At 42.6% G+C, this 17,935-nt stretch overlaps 1 protein-coding gene across 8 annotated transcripts in view; it reads right to left on the bottom strand.

Moving 5' to 3' along the window:
• Positions 1-17,935, bottom strand: part of TBC1D1 (TBC1 domain family member 1) — a 201,327-nt gene that overhangs the window by 97,911 nt on the left and 85,481 nt on the right. For all 8 annotated transcript variants that reach the window (XM_054029703.1, XM_054029701.1, XM_054029705.1 and 5 more), the window contains 2 exons: positions 5,833-6,366; positions 2,560-2,649 (listed from right to left, as the gene is read on the bottom strand). In XM_054029703.1, the coding sequence (XP_053885678.1) occupies positions 2,560-2,649; positions 5,833-6,366 (624 nt within the window). The remainder of the gene's footprint in view (positions 1-2,559; positions 2,650-5,832; positions 6,367-17,935) is intronic.

Raw genomic sequence — 17,935 nt, 5'->3', positions numbered from 1 at the left:
CTGAGACAGGCAACCTTACCCTCCTGCCTTGTATCATAGTGGCAGCCATGTCCCAGCACTAACAGCAGAGTCAGAAGTCGGTGCCAACAGGCTCCAAGCATTAGCACAGTTTGGGGAGAAGGCAGGACGGGCATTGTCTTCCCAAACTGCAAGCCTCGGGCAGGTGTGGAATTTGCTGCCTCCACCCCATGCACAGCCCCATTGGCCTGACTGAAGGTACTCCCCGAAATACAGAAGTCAAACTACGCCTATGGCTCCAAGGAAACTGTGATACTGCTCTGTGGCTAGCCACACATGGATGTGAGAGTGGAGTGATCTGCTCCCTCCCCTCTCCTAGTGAGATGAAGAGAAGCTGTATATGTCCAGTATCCCTAACTGACAAATCACCTAGCCAGTAATGCTGGCCTGAAGGGACCCTTAAGTCAGGAATTCACTTCTTTTGCTGGTTTGAGAGAGCCAGAGTTTAATGACCTTGAAGTCTATCTAATGACTCAGGATTCTGGCCAAAAAAGTGGCCTGAGAGGAGGTCAGGGTTCAGGTTCTCCTGTGATCAGAGAAGTTTTCTTTAATGGCTTTTTAATCAACACAGTGTCAATTAGTTATATTAACACTGTTATTTTTATAATTAGCGCACATAACAGGTGTGCAAGGAAAGTAGAGGAGAGGGCGCAAGGAGCCCCCTTTTGCATGCCCACACTGGCCCAGGCACAATGGTAGTCATTTTCCTCATTTGTCACTTTAAACCATCTCACCCTCTTTTTGCATCTCTCCACTAGCTCTCCTTCTCCATCATAATGAATTAACTATTTGTCTTCACTTTCAAAGCCCTTTATGGCCTATCCCCACTCCACCCTCCATCTCTCATACATGGTTGAGAGGTCTTGCTTCTCCCCTGTCAATGATGCCAGCCTGTGTCACTCATTTGTTAAATTTTAAAACAAACACCTTTGGATTTCTCCTCCCCAGCTGCCCTTCACACATGGGAGTTCCCTGTAAACGTGCACAAAACTACCTCACTGTCCTCCTTCAAGTGTCTCCTTAAAACGCCCTTTGCTGTGATGCCTGCAAAAAGTTTTGACAATGGTCAAGCAGCTGCTGTGCTGATATTCAGTGCTTAATTTGTAATGAAAGACATGCCAGGGCTCAAGCAATTTTTTTTACTTTCATAACTGTTGCGGCAAGCCCCGACGTGCCGGGACTATGAACTGCCAAGCTAGAGGTGCCGTGGCTTGGCCCTGGCACAAATTAAGCACTGCTGATAGCACTGTCAATCATGCTGACCAGTGTTATCTCATTATTTCTTTGTGAACCTGTCTGGTTTTTTATTCCATCGGTCCTCTCTTGTCTGATATTTAGATTGTAAGCTATTTGGGGCAGAGACCGTCTTTTTGTTCTGTGTATGTACAGCGCCTAGTGCAATGGGGTCCTGCTCCATGACTGGGCTCCTAGACTCTGTGACAGTACAAACATATAGTATCAAACATGCTCTCCTGAGTGCAAAGTCTTCTCTGAATTCACACTAGTCTCTTCAAAAGAGGCAGGGCCACAGTGATGTGCTCTTCTGTGATGGCCAGTAAAGCTGATTCTATACAGAGGTGGAATCAGCTGCACTACAGCAGAGGTCCCCAAACTGTGGGACGTGCCCCCCCAGGGGGGCATGGAGGAACATCCAGGGGGCATGGCGGGGCTCAGGCCAGCCTCTACAGGGGATGGGGAGGGAGCGCCACCCAGCCCCTCCCCGCCCTAGCTGTGCTTTGGTCTTGCCTCCAGCTGCATCCCCAGCTCCCAGCCCCGTGCCTGGCCCAGTCCCCAGCCTTGGCTCTGTTCTGGCCTCCACCCCCAGCCTCGGCCCAGACCCACCCCCAGCTGTGGCCCCAGCCTCACCCCCCCTTCCCTTGGCCGCACACCTCCCCGCCCCCAGAGCTGCAGCCACTCCCGGTCTCGGAGGTGCACAGACTGGAGTAAGGGGTGGCGCGACCCCCAAAAGTTTGGGGATCACTGCACTACAGTAAACAACCTCCATCTTCTCTCTATAACCCTGGAGGCATAGCATCTGCCTTCACAAGCTCCTATTGGGGTAGTGTATCTTTGTACCCCCTTACTATGAGCTGAGTGCAATAACTGTATATATCTGTGTGGTCTACAAAATAAAAGTAACCTGAGTTTGACTGTTATTTATGAAGACTGTTCAATTAACTCTGAAGTACTGTTTACACAGTCTATTTCAGTGACTGATAACGCACTGCACAACACACATACAGCCGAGGGAACCCTGAATTTGCACAACAGTGAACCATGTCTTCTGGAATCTGAAAGCAGAACTTGACAAGATATTCGGTCCACTTATTTTTTTATTGCACAGAGAAGAGAGTCTTGACCTCAGATATTACAAGGCTAAACATTAAACAAGAAATGAAGGCCTTACAAAATTACAGACTGCCAAGGGGTCTACTCACCCATGACATGTGGGGATCCACTTGGAACGAATGGGGAGGGGAGAATCAATGAGTATTCATGAATGGCAGAACCACCACAAAAATTAATGCATTATCAGTTTACCTGAGAGCAAAAGGATATTTCCTTGAAACTTTTCTCAAGTGCTACTTTTTTCGTGTCAGGACTGATGAGATAAACTGCAGACTGCCCAATCTAAAAACAGTTAAATAAAAAGAGGATTACATTTAGCTTCAAGAAACACTATGTCAAATTTGTTCCAACTAAGAAATGTTCCTTGTGTATGAGAAATCTCAAAATGCATTCCACTCCATACTTTGACTCAATGTAGATTTAAATTACAATAATACAACACACTCCACATTTTGCATGAGAGAGAAAAAAATGACGCAAGGTTGGACCTGCACTTACTATTAAATTTATAGCATTGTAAAATACTGAATTGGAATTTTGTTCTGTTTACGAGGCAAAGGAAAAATTAAAGGACCTGCATTTAACCAGACAATAGCAAAACTATACTTACAGCAAATCCTGCATCTTGGCAGGGGGTTAGACTAGATGACACTTGCGATCCCTTTTAACCCTATGGTTCTATGATTCTACAAAAGAACAGTTTTCCTACAACCTTAGCACATGTCAATTTAATCAAAGTAATGTGATGAAACTGCAGTGAAATCAAAAGGCAGGCCTGGAAGCTGACTGAACTCCCACTTATATTTTTTTAAAAGTGTTGTTAGATGTACACAGTACTTAATTTAAAGGCAATGTATCTCAAGATATAAAAATGAGGTGACTGGAGTACATTTTGATGTACATTTAGCTGTAGACCAGTTTTGTAGCAGTAACCCTGTAGCTGCCGAGAAGCACTACCAGGTTTGAACAGGAAACTTTTTCCCAGACAGGCACTAATTTTAAGGTGAAACAGCTGTTCAGGATTTTTCATGAGACTGGACATGGGCCAATATATAATGTTTAAATTGCAAAATTGTTGCCAAGTCTCTGCGGGCTTCTTCCTAATTGTCAGAAGATTGTATCTGCAGCCTGGTGAATTTTAGGATGTTTTCCTCTTAGAAAGGTGGAATCCCCATACACGTACACAAAAAACCAAAGTAACCCAAAAAACTACAGCCACCTACAATTCCCAGAATGTACCTTAAACCATCCAGTGTGTCCCAGACACCTAGCTTATTGGAAAGACTCATCCAAGAATGTAGGGGAGGAGAGTTGGGCCTCCTTCTTTTGTTTGTTCTAAGCATTTCCGCATGGATTCATTCTTGACCCTCCATAAAACTTCCCACCATCTCCTTGTCCCCATGGCTTGTTTTCCTTTGCTGTCCCCCAGGGCTGACCTTTCAGCTTTTACTTGCGGGGAGGCCATTCATCTCCTTGCCGCTCAGCAGACCTCTCCTCTGTTTTTTGCTGGCTGCCTATTCCTGTGGCAGGCAGCTAGCTCCCACTTCTACCCCATGCAGTTGCAACTGTCAGAGGAGTGGGTCACTGTACCTAGGGGACTGGCCAGGATAGCAATCTCCCAAGATGGTTTATTAAAACAAATGATTGTGCCAGCCAGATTAAGGGAACTGGCAAGCATCCTAGTCTACATGTTTTTCATAACATCTAATGTGCCAAATACTCAGCCTCTACTATACATTTCATAGAAAACCACAACAATAACCACTGCACTCAAATAAAGGGTAGTTCAACATCTGAACAATGTTAATTCAAGATTGATCAATATTAGTTGGCTAACCAATGAATTCCAGCACTGTGATCAGCTATGGGATGGTGGATACTGCAGTCCCTGACCAAGTCATTTCACTTCCTGCTCCTGAGAGGCGTTCCAACCAGATGTGCCATACAAGAAATCCAACTTTGCGTATTAAAGAAGCACCTTTTGTGAAATATTAGGAGACTAGGATGCCACAGTCAAAAGTATCCAAAGTTAAAAGCTCAGAAAGAAGCCACACCTGAAAGTCACGCCACTTTTTTGGGTGGCTAACTCTATACATTCAAGTCTGAAGCACACAGAGGTTCGAGTCAAAATTTTCAGTTTTCACATCTGTAAAACATCGGCATACAGTCTCCGCAGTAATTACATTGCTTGTGTGTGTCTACGCTTTATTCATTGTGTCAGCAGCACGTGTCCTCATCAAGAGCATTTATACTGATTGTACTGTCAGCATGGGGCATTGTGGGGTGGCTTCCGACAGCCAGTAACAGTTGATGTAAGCAGCACAGTGTCTACACTGACTTTATGCCTCTTGTGAACATGGCATTATTAAGTCAGCGTAGCGAGGCAGTTACATCGGCGAGAGCAAAATGTTAGTGTAGATACTTACATAGTTAGGTCTGCCTGGAATCGACCTAACTCTGTAGTGTAGCCCAGGCCTAAATTTTAAAAGTATTGCACTGTATTTAAAAAACTTTGTACTAAAAAGCACAGAACCACCATCCCTTCTCTCGCCACCTCCATCTCCAGGAATAGCCAGCCAAAAGAAACACACACAAGTACTTAATGTACCCAAGAGATGAGCTCAAGATAACCAGCCAAACTATTGTCTACTATACTGCCTCTAATTAACCAGTGTTGTACAAAATATAGTAAACATGAATGTATTTGCAATATAGCAGGAAAATGAAGCAAAACTAACCTATACACTCTTCAAATCCTGACAAACAATAGTAGGGGTGTAGCTGGCTAGGTGAATTTTGGATACAGAGAGGTCAACCTGGTGCCAACCTCAACGTCAGTATGCTCAGAACTACCCACAATAGCAGCCCACAGTTACACATACACACCGATTACTACTGGGAGTAGGTGCAGTTAAACTGCAAGAGCACCTTAACTAAACTGCTTGTTATGGGACACAAAGTGAGTGCTTGCCTGCAGCCAAGTTCCAAAGATTCTGTGCTCTAAACGGGCAGCATCTCTCACCTATAAAGTTATTTCTGCTGTAATTATTTAGCATAATACACACACAATATATATATCTAACTTTTATTATTTCTGTGAGATAGAGATAGAGATATATATCTCTATCTCACAGAAATAATAAAAGTTAGTTCCAGCCTTTACATCAGATAATTATCAATAATATTTCCTAATAGTTTCTCAACACTGTCCTTTTGAAGCTCAATGTTTTACGTGGTGCTGTTTTAAACTGTTTCACTTAATATACTTTGACAACGTAAAACAGATTTTTACACTGAATGATAAAACTCTACAAAGAAATATATAAAATTTTATGTGTAACAAGCTCCAATAACTGCAGGAAGTTATTCAAGGAGGAACTCCCATCTTTGTAGGACATTTCTTTTGCATTTCCTATCCAGTGTTTAAGAGACATAAAATGCTTGCAAAGTTGCAATTTGTTTTACCGTGAACAACATAGTCCGGTTTCCTGCAATATCTGTTGGCTGCACAACGTTGTGTCCATAGCCAAGTTGACGTTTTAGGTTCAGCGAAGTCTCAGTTTCATCAAAAGAGCTGGCAAAACTGTTACTCCTGCAACTCCCATCTTGCAAGTCCCTTTTAAAAGAAAAGGAACGCAGCCCAGGCTGAGAATAAGATTTCCTAATTGGTCTTTTCTCTTCTTCTTCACCGACCAAGGGTTGGAAAACAGATCGCAATTTATCACTGAATGATAATCCTCCAGAATTATTGGCAGTTTCACGTTGTTGGGACAATGAATTAAATTCCAATTTTTTGGTACAACTAACATGGTTAAATTTTTCTATACATTCATCTATTAATGCTGGGGGCGCATTTTTGTGTGCTACTGTCACTCGTCCACAGAACAACACCTCAAACTTTTTGGAAAAAGGGTCTTCAACTTCAGATGGATTATTCTGGAACTCTTCTTGGCGAGCAATTTTTCCAGCCTGTCGAATGGAGCCAATAATCTCAGGTACCTACGAGAAAGAGAAAAAAACAGTATCAACAAATGGTTCTTTATGCCTAAGACATTGGAATGCTAAAAGGAGACTCCTTATGTCAAATTTCCATTTCCAATTTCCAAGTGGCCACTAATTTTGGGTGCCACCTTTTCTGAGAGACCACCTGGAGACATCGTGAATTTATCTCAAACAATATGTGCATTAGCAGTTAGATACTGTTCGATAGAAAACCTTGCGAGGAGGACGAAAACTGGTTAATATATGGATATACACCTATCTCATAGAACTGGAAGGGACCCCGAAAGGTCATCAAGTCCAGCCCCCTGCCATCACTAGCAGGACCAAGTACTGATTTTGCCCCCGATTCCTAAGTGGCCCCCTCAAGGATTGAACTCACAACCCTGGGTTTAGAAGGCCAATGATCAAACCACTGAGCTATCCCTCCTCCCTTCATTTGCTTGCCTAACAAGAGATCATTATCATTAATACACAATCAGTGGACCTGATCTGTCAAGGTGCTGAGGATTTCCAAGAAAGCCTCTGGACTGATTTAAATCAAAACAATTTAAATCACAAATTTTAATCATGATTTAAATCAGCAAGCAGAAAATCTTGATTTAAATAATCAATTTTAATTATGTCTGCATTTGTATGTAAATTTGTAATAAATTAGTTATTTTCCTGAAGAAAGGTTGATTCTCATCGGTTGGTAACCATTAAAACATGTTGATTTGCAACTAATTATAGCTTTTGGACTACATTTGGTGCTTCTTTTTGCTAACTAGGAGAATAAAGTATATTTAAATATATTTATTTAAGCAATTATATAGCTTAATTTAGGTTTATCAGATCCTCAATTTTTACATTTTTATTATGTTAAGAAATGCATCATTCACCATGCTGTGCGGAGAATAAAATGATGTCCTCTATGCAGTAAAAATGTCAGAACACCGTTTGTGTGTTCTAGCCCTGGCTCAAGGGACAGACTACTGAATAACCTATGGTGGACCCCACAAGAGTCCAGGAATTCCACTGTACTAGATGATTCATTTTATACTTCTGATTTGTGTCAAGCTACGTTTGGCTGGAAATCGAATGAATAAAAAATGTGCAAAAACCAGCATTTAAAATCTATGTATTAGTTAAATAAAACTACTTTAAATGTGCTGGATACATAAGAAGAAAAGTTTATTAAAATGTTTTGCATTTAAAACTGATTTATTAAAAAAGGAAATATCATCAATAGTTAATGAATTGCATTGACTGTTTCTGTTCACCATGTCATTGAAAATTGTAGAACTAGTAGGTCTCATCCTGCCACAGCTATTTTTCATTCATAGATTGAAAGAGAAAAAACAAACTTTCCTGCTTTTTCAGCTCCCAACTGGTTTCTAAACATTGAATGAAATAGTCATTGAAGTGAACTAGTGTGCTAAGTCGGAGCGTGCAAATGAAATTTGCTGAGGATACCAAGTTTGGAGGTATGATCAATACAGAGGAGGATCGGAACATTATACAGGAAGATCTGGATGAACTTGAAGACTGGAATGACAGGAATGGGATGAAATTCAACAGTACTAAGTGCAAGATCATGCACTAAACATTTCTGCTGCAACCTGGGGCTCCTTAGTTGGAAGCAACAGAGACCTGAGTGTGTGGGTCAATTACAGGATAACTATGAGCCACCAATGAGCTGGGGCTGTGAAAAGGGCAAATGTGATCCAAGAATGTATTAGGCGAGGCATTTCTAGTAGAGATATAGAAATATTAATGCCATTGTTCAAGGCACTGGTAAGACTTCATTTGGAATATTGTGTACAAATCTGGTCACCCATATTCAAGAAAGATTAATTTAAACTAGAACAGATGCAGAGAAGAGCTACCAGGATGATTGGGGAATGGAAGGCCTATCTTATGAGAGGATACTGGAAGAGCTTGTCATGTTTAGTCTAGCAAAAAGAAGGTTGAGAGGGGATATGATTGCTCTCCATAAATATATTAATGGGGTAATTCTAGAGAGAGTTTAAACTAAAGGATGGTGTTGGCACAAGAACAAATGGATATAAACTGGCCATGAACATATTCAGGCTGGAAATTAGAAAGTTTCTAACAATCAGAAGGTGGGTTCGGAAACAGCCTCCCAATAGACATTATGGGGGCAAACAACTTAAATTAGTTTTACGAGAGAAGGGGAAATTTATGAGTGCAATTGTATGATGGTGTTGCTTATGATGGTAGGGGGCTGGGCTCAAGGGGCTCACTTCTAGTTTTTCATATGTTACCCAAAGCTCATGCTTCAGTGTTTCAGCAGGAGTCAGGAAGGGATTGCCCCCGCCCCTCTCCACCTGCCTGCCCCAATGTATTCTGGGAGGGTTCTTCTTTAAAAAAAATAATTCCTTCCTTGAAGCATCAGGGATGGACATGATTGTAGATGGAGAAGGCCAGAGCTCTGAGGTGGCACCGAGTTTCTCTTGCTCAAGTGCTTGGCTGGCTGGTTCTTGCTCACATGCTCAAGGTTTACCTGATTGCCATATGTGGGGTCAGGAAGGAATATATCCACAGGTCAGATTGACAGTGACCTTGGGGATTTCTCGCCTTCCCCCGCAGCATGTGGGTGTGGGTCACATGCCAGGATTATCTGGGTATATCTCATGTAATCCTTTCCCTGTCATTAAGGGGACCTCAAGCTCTGGTGTACCTCAGTCTTTCCTATTTTCTGTCGGTGGCACATAACTGTATAATACTTTGGTTTCATTTCAGTTGCTGGATTTAGTGTGCAGGTGCTGGAGAGTGTGGGTGACCTGTGGTATACAGGAAGTCAGACTAGATGATCTAGTGGTTCCTTCTAGCCTTAAACTCTAAGACTCTATGATCTACTTGAATAAGATGAAATGAAGAAAATATTCTCTCTGCCCCTGCAAAAGAGACTACTGCTGTCAAAAGTTGGTTTAACCCTTCAACAAACTTCAGGTGCTTAGCCAGCAACTTCCACCAGTTCAGTGGTTTGACTTTCTTTAAAACTTAGCAGCAAATATGTACTGCTTACTATTATTTTTTGTATTTAATGTAAATGATTTTAATAGATTATCATCAGTTTGGGTCTTGACATAGGCTGCCAATTTCAAATTTAATTTTAAATAGGTTTATATTTTAAAATGGGGAGGCATAGCTCAGTGGTTTGAGCATTGGCCTGCTAAATCCAGGGTTGTAAATTCAATCCTTGAAGGGGCCACTTAGGGATCTGGGGCAAAATCAGTGCTTGGTCCTGCTAGTGAAGGCAGGGGGCTGGACTCGATGACCGTTCAAGGTCCCTTCCAGTTCTGGGAGATAGGATATCTCCATTAAAAAAAAAAAAAAATCTCTATTTAATAATTTATTTTTTAAAAATCCTCAATTTTCATCCACCCTGGCCTCTACAACTCACACCCCAGTGTTAGTATCAAGTTCAAACTCAAAAAGGAAAGACAAATAACATTCTAGAATATAACAGTAGCCACAAAACAATCAGGAATGCCAAGCATTAATGTTATTGGTAGATTAATGGCATATCTTGCACACTTGTTATAACCTTCATAGTAGCACATTCTACCATTAAACCAAAATGTTTTTGACAGAAAGTAATTTTGTTTGAAAGAAAAAATAATTCCTTTTGTCATATATTTCTATAATTCCACACAGTGGGAGTCCTATCTAAATTAATTTAAACATTCCACCATTTTCAGGGAATCCATGTTAGGAAATACTCAGTTATGATCCACAGAAATTATAAATTATAAAAAAAAGCCCAACTACTATCAGAGGCCAATATTTTAATTAATTAACATGAACTGAATCAATATTAATTAACATGAACTGAATCAAAATCGCTTCTGCTGTCTGAATAGTACATGCAAGTCTTCTTCCAATGGTCTGCTAGGCTCATATTTACAGTGTGTGTACCATACTTGGTTATGTCACACTACTTTGTGTTCTTTCGCAGCCTTTGATTGGAGTAAGGGATTATATTATATCAGCAACAAAGGCTGTAGAACAAACACAAACCTGGTGCCATAGTGTATTCATCCAGCGGAGAATACTGCCAGATATTTAACAATCCAGAATGATTTTGACAAAAGACCAATGAATACATAATTTTCTACAGAAATGGATCTCATCTAGTGAAAGAAGAAATTTAGGATTAAACCCACTTTCAGAATGATTGTGTTCATGAAAATTTGATTGCTGATGCTGCAGCAGGAGGTCTGGAATAGCATTCTAAAACATCAAACCAGGAGAACCATCTCCCCAGACAAGTACTGAGATGGTGAGGTATGCTTCAACTCCAGAGAACCCTTCTGGAGGTCACCTCTGCTTTTAATAAACATATCCATTTTTTTTAAAAAACAGTTGAAGTACAACAGGACTATGCAGAAACAATTGAAAGGTTTTACCTTCAAGAGTTCAGAAACTCAGCACTGTTTTGTTTTTTTTGTTTTTTTTTATATATAGATAAGGAAGTATGGCAAAAAGCATTAGTCAGAGGATTAAAACAATGAATATGACAAATAACAACAATCAGTCAGGAAACATTACTTCACCCTTGAGCATGATGCATGAATCATCAGTTAAATCATACATAGAGGAACAGACAATGGGTCAGGACTTCAAAATTCTATTCCCAGCTACACCACTAATTAGCTGAGCAGCCTTGGGCCTAGACAGCTCTGTGTAGGGTTACCATTCGTCCGGATTTACCCGGACATGTCCTCCTTTTCGCGCTAAAAATAGCGTCCGGGGGGAATTTGTAAAGCACTCACAATGTCCGGGATTTCCCCCTCCCCTGGCAGAGCGAGCGGCTGGGAGGGCTGCAGAAAAATCCCGGGCTGGACTCCTGAGCAGCTGTAGAGGAGCCGGAGCCGCCCTGCATTCTGAGTTGGCCTCTCCTGCAACCCGGTCCGGCAGCACTGTGCAGGGCCAGGGACCGGGTTTTGTTGTGCAGGGCCAGGGACCGGGTTTTGTTGTGCTGGGGAGCGCAGCCACGTGTCCGGCTCGGCTCGCACAGAGCCCAACACCCTGTTCTGAGCAGCAGGGTAAGGGGGACCGGGGGCAGGAAGGTTCTGGAGGGGGCAGTCAAGAAACGGGGGGGGGGCTTTTGGGGGGGGGTGGAAAAAGTTTTGGGCAGTCAGGGTACAGGTAGGGGGTAGGGTCCTGGGGGGCAGTTGGGGGGGGTCTTAGGAGGGGGCAGTTAGGGGACAAGGAACAGGGAGGCTTAGGGGTGGGGTTCTGGAGGGCAGTTAGGAGCAGGGGTCCCAGGAAGGGGCAGTCAGGGGACAAGGAGCAGGGGGGTGGGGAGCTGGGAGTTCTGGGGGGGGCTGTCAGGGGGCAGGAGTGGGGAGAGGGATCGGAGCAGTCAGGGGACAGGGAGCAGAGAGGTTTAGATGGGTTGGGAGTTCGGGGGGGGCTGTCAGGGGGTGGGGAGTGGTTGGATGGGGCGTGGGAGTCCCAGGGGTCTGTCTGGGGGTGGGGGTGTGGATAAGGGTTGGGGCAGTCAGGGGACAAGAGGCAGGGAGGCTTAGATAGGGAGTGGAGTCCTGGGGGGCAGTTAGGGGCAGGGGTCCCAGGAGGGGGCAGTCAGGGGACAAGGAACGGGGGGAGGGTTGGGGGTTCTGGGGGGGCGGGAAGTGGGCGGGGCTAGGGCGGGGCTCCTCCCGTCCTCTTTTTTGCTTGCTGAAATATGGTAACCCTAGCTCTGTGCCTTGGTTTTAACGTATGTAAAACGGAGATGATAGTTCTTGTTACCTCCAAGGATGTTGTGAGGCTTATTATTTAATAGGCCAGACCGCGTGTTCTTCCCTTTCTAGACTGGAAGAAGAAAACGTCTGTGGGGGACTTTAAGCCATTTCTGCACCCTTCATAATTCTGGCCCTGTCCAGAGACACTACTGAGAGTAGACATAAGGTTGCGTGTGCCAAGTTTTAGGTGACCATCTATGGACTGTTACTCCAGCACAATAGCTTCCTCTCACACCCTCTCTACCCATTGCAGAGCCAATACACCAGATCCTTAGGACGCAGTGCTTGTAAAGTAAAGTACTTTGAGATACTCTCCTGAAAGCTGCTACTTAAGTGCAAAGTGATATTCCTGGAATTGAAGAGAAACTGGGAATTAGATGAGGTTTGGCAACTTCCGATTCAGATTTGTGAATTGTAAGGAAAAAGACCTTTCATCTAGCCACATAACTTATGTAGTTTGTCAATTACACATATAATTTGGTTATACATAGCCACATTTCAGGCTATGTCTGCATGAGTGTTTTCTAGGAAATCTTCCCTTGTTCCATCACCAGTACAGCTCCACCAATGGGAGTGCCAGAGTAGACCAATTACAAGTATTCATATTACCATGTTATCCAGACATGCTCTGAGCAAGTTAGATGACACAATAGGCAAAAGACACTGACAGCTGAGCTACATTCCCATTCTCATCATTGCTACCATTACCAGGACTGTGGTGGTGGTGATGCAATAGAGGGAGATTTCCTGGAAAATGCTAACATCTGCAATGCAAAAATAGCCACTAAATGGAGCTTACCCCAAATCAGTGAAACAGCAGTTTTATCCCTCCAAGCTAGGAGTTTGCACCAGCACAGCTACTCCAAAAGGTGTAGTAGGGGAAAATTCCGAGTGTAGATAGGCCTGTGACCAACTGCTAATGCATTGTTACTGAATTTGTTTTCTTCAGTGTTTATATCCCTCAGATACCCTTCGGACCTTCATTAGACTGCTGTTCTATAGCAAACCGGGTCCTCTATGCAGCTATAATTTAACAAACAAACAAGACAAACCTAAAATCCTAGGTTTACTTTAAAACAGTTAAACTTCACATTCAAAAAGATACACAATGGGCCTTAAAAGGGAGGGATAGTTTTTATTTTGCCTTGGGCTTGAATTTCCTGGTATTACATCATTTATAAATAGCAGCTGGGCTTCAATGCTGTGTCTATTTAAGAGTATTTCCTCCTTTGTTGTGTAAGAACATGAAATGTGTACCTAAGCTCGACACCTAAAGGGCATCCAAAGAGCAAAAAAAGGGAGAAGTACTGCCACTTGCAACCTACATTAGATTCTAATGGTCAACCTAGAACATTACTTCAGTGGCATAATTGCAACCATTTCTTCAATACATGTGCACACCACCAGGCTGATCAGCCAAACTGATGCAGCATGGTTCTAATATTTAATACTGACATTGAGTAGAAGTGATAAATCTGCACTTGGCTGTGCATTCAAACATTTTCCTTAATTTGTTAGGGGGATGAGACAGGGGAGAAAGAGAGAGGGGGAAAAACCCACAACTGTTTCCCAAAGGTCCTCTGGGGCTGGATGAAATTGTTTAAAAATATTTTTACTATTAGACTTCAGTAGTACACCAGACCTTCATGTACAGGTTTACATAGAGGTCTAGGAACCAGTAATTCATAAATTTTAATGTTTGCTCTGGCCCCAACTCCCTCTGTGCTCCCTGGGAAGGAGAAATCACTACACCACTCTGTCTCAGTTTCACCAATTGTAAAATGAGAATAATGCTTAGCTGCCTCACTGAGGTACGGTAAAGATTAACTAGTTTAAAAATTGTGAAGTACTTTCAAGTTGAAATGTTATAATTGCTAAGAATTATTAAAGTAAGTCATGCCTGACTGACAGGCATACAAACAGGATGTTAGGAATCATTAAAAAAGGGACAGAGAATAAGACAGAGAATAGCTTATTGCCCTTATATAAATCCATGGTACGCCCACATCTTGAATACTGCGTACAGATGTGGTCTCCTCATCTCAAAAAAGATACACTGGCATTAGAAAAAATTCAGAAAAGGGCAACTAAAATGATTAGGGGTTTGGAATGGGTCCATATGAGGAGAGATTACAAAGGCTAGGACTTTTCAGCTTGGAAAAGAGGAGGCTAAGGGAGGATATGATAAAGGTATATAAAATCATGAGTGGTGTGGAGAAAGTGAATAAGGAAAAGTTATTTACTTATTCCCATAATATAAGAACTAGGGGCCACCAAATGAAATTAATGGGCAGCAGGTTTAAAACAAATAAAAAGGAGTTCTTCTTCACACAGCGCACAGTCAACCTGTGGAACTCCTTGCCTGAGGAGGTTGTGAAGGCTAGGACTATAACAGGGTTTAAAAGAGAACTAGATAAATTCATGAAGGTTAAGTCCATTAATGGCTATTAGCCAGGATGGGTAAGGAATGGTGTCCCTAGCCTCTGTTTGTTAGAGGGTGGAGATGGATGGCAGGAGAGAGATCACTTGATCATTACCTGTTAGGTTCACTCCCTCTGGGGCACCTGGCATTGGCCACTGTCAGTAGACAGGATATTGGGCTCGATGGACCTTTGGTCTGACCCAGTATGGCTGTTCTTATGCCGTCCTTTTGCTGGAAAAGTTACCATCAAGTACAATGAGAATTTTGTCCAAGAACTGCATGATCAAGCTAATTGTAAACACGGCCACTGCAAATGCCTAGCCAGGTGGACCTAAATTCTGTGGCAAGTTCCCTGGCTTCTTCAGCACTGTGATGAAAACTCTCTTCTAGCTTGACAAGTTACAAGATGGAGATTACTACTGAATTAAATTGGTGTAATTATGGGATTTAGAAACAGACTAAGTAGGGGCTATAAGATTGTGGCAGCTGTGGGAATGATGAAGCTGTGTTGATAACTGAACTGATGTTTAATTGTTCTGGCAAGATTTTGAAATCAAGTAATAATGTTTGGTGGGATGATCTGTTGCTGAATGAGGTTTCCACATGGGGTTGGATATTCTCCTGGGGACTTGTTCCTTGGTGTCCCTTCTTGGGGGTCTGGTGCATCATCCCTTCTGCAGTGGTGAGAGACAAGAGGTTTAGCTACATGTATATGGGAGCTTATTGTTGCCTCACTCTCCCCCTTCTCCGCAATACACAACTAGAGATGTGGAGCAGCACCCTACTCTAGCTGTGGTTGCAGCTGTAGATGGGAAGGGAGCCCATTTTGGGGGTCAGGGATTTCAGGGTTATTTTAATCCTACTTTGTCATCGTTATTTATCTGAATTCATTGTCTCTACTGACGGCATTCACAGTCTCTGCTAGACAAGTATGCAGCTCTGGCAACTATGCCAGTGACACAATGTGGTGGACAAGAGGGATGTGTGGTACTGCCACAGGCAGAGGACTCTGAAGACTAAGGATAAAAGACTGGTACTGGGGGATCTGGTCCCTTAATCCCTGCAGAGCTGGGCATGGAGAAAACTATGGAGCAGAGTATTTCCCAGATATAGACTAGGCATTTGACATTTAGTATCAGAGCCACTGGCCTTGTGTAGTATGCTACCTTAAAAGCAAGGAGGAGGGACATTTAGTATCAGAGCCACTGCCTTGTGTAGTATGCTATCTTAAAAGCAAGGAGGAGGGACTCTATTCTACAGTTCATGCTACTTAATTCAAGATCAGTAGCCAATAACCATTTTGGCCATCTATGATCTAATTCTTGATGAAACACCTGATTTTGAAATGTTACCAGGGCCAGCCAGGTCATGTTGCTTTTCCAACCTTGGCAGTCACCTCTTGTCATAACTATAAAGGGAAGGGTAATAGCTGTCCTGTGTACAGTACTATAAATCCCTCCTGGCCAGAGACTCCAAAATCCTTTTCCCTGTAAAGGGTTAAGAAGCTCAGGTAACCTGGCTGGCATCTGACCTAAAGGACCAATAAGGGGACAAGATACTTTCAAATCTTGGGGGGGGAAGGCTTTTGTGTGTGTTCTTTGTTTGGGAGTGTGTTCGTTCTCGGGGACTGAGAGGGACCAGACATCAATCCAGGTTCTCCACATCTTTCTAAACAAGCCTCTCCTATTTCAAACTTGTAAGTAAATAGCCAGGCAAGGCGTGTTAGTTTTCCTTTGTTTTTCTCAACTTGTAAATGTACCTTTTACTAGAGTGTTTCTTTGTTTGCTGTACTTTGAACCTGAGACTAGAGGGGAGTCCTCTGAGCTCTTTAAGTTTGATTACCCTGTAAGGTTAATTTCCATACTGATTTTACAGAGATGATTTTTACCTTTTTCTTTAATTAAAAACCTTCTTTTTAAGAACCTGATTGATTTTTCCTTGTTTTAGATCCAAAGGGGTTTTGGATCTTGATTCACCAGGAGTTGGTGGGAGGAAGGAGGGGGGATGGTTAATTTCTCCCTGTTGTAGATCCCAGGGGGGGGGGGTGGGAACTGATTCACCAGGAGTTGGTGGGAGGAAGGAGGGGAATGGTTAATTTCTCCTTGTTTTAAGATCCAAGGGGTTTTGGATTTGTTTTCACCAGGGATTTGGTGAGGGTTTTTCAAGGCTTCCCAGGGAGGGAATCCATTGATGGTGGCAGCCGAACCAGAGCTAAGCTGGTAGTTAAGCTTAGAAGTTTTTCACGCAGGCCCCTACATTTGTACCCTAAAGTTCAAAGTGGGGATCTCAGTCCTGACACCTCTGTTATGCAGATCACCATAAGCAAAGGGGCAAGTAAGGATGTAGAGTAGCTGTGCTGGTCAAAACTGATTTTACATTTTGGAGGCCTCCACTCTAACCCTGTAGTTGTAATCATAAATAAAATAAACAAACAACCACCACCACATAGGTACGACATTTTCAAATGATACTGTGCTTTTTGAGTTACTTTTCAAGTAGTCTTCACATAATAACTCCATCTTTTGACATTTTCCTTCCTTAATCTTTTTGGAGTTGAGATAGTGGAATACAATTGTTAAGGCTGTTTGCTAGTAAAATAAACAGATGACTTGAACATACATAAAGGGAACAAATAGCATATATGAACACTATGGGTATGTCTACATAGCAAAAAAACAAAACCCCCCTGCAACAGTGAGTATCAGAGCCTGGGTCTACAGACTTGGGCTCACAGACGTTGTGCTACGGTGCTAAAAATATGTAGACGTTCGGGTTCAGGCTAGCACGCCTGGGCTCTGAAGCCGGGGGGGCGGAGGGGAGGGTTTTTTTTTTTTTTTTTTTAAAGCACCACAGCATAAGTCTGAGTCCATAGACCCGGGACTCTGAAATACTGCGATGGTTTTGTATTGGGTTTTTTTGTTGTGTAGACATACCCTGTATGTACACTATATGTACCTGGGCTTTCAGAACAAACAAGCCAACAATATTCAAAACGGTTTGACTCAGATCCATTTGGTGAAAAAACCATTGAGCTTGGGAAAATGTTTATGAGAGAGATCCGACAGGAGCAGTGTGACCGCTGGAGGGAGCTGATTGAAACAATAAACCTCAGCCACAATAGCAAAAAAAAAAAAAAAAAAAAAAAGGAAGGAAGGGAAGGGAAGGGGGTGACTATTCAGTATCTGAACCCGGATGGACAACCACCAAAGCACATCCTTGCAATCTCTCCCATCAAGTCACACACCAACTCATCTTAAATAGTAAACAGCCCACAAAGCAAAGCACAAAACAAAACAAAATCAAGTAGAAGTTTCTGCTCACTGCTCAGAGACAGCAAAAGTCCCCAGTCAGCAACTCAATATTGAGAAGCTGACAATAGTTACAGAAACCT

Source organism: Malaclemys terrapin, chromosome 5, assembly GCF_027887155.1.
Source record: "Malaclemys terrapin pileata isolate rMalTer1 chromosome 5, rMalTer1.hap1, whole genome shotgun sequence".
Classification (NCBI taxonomy): domain Eukaryota; kingdom Metazoa; phylum Chordata; order Testudines; family Emydidae; genus Malaclemys; species Malaclemys terrapin.
The sequence above is the reverse complement of the archived record's forward strand: the minus strand, read 5'-3'. Positions and strand labels throughout refer to the sequence as shown.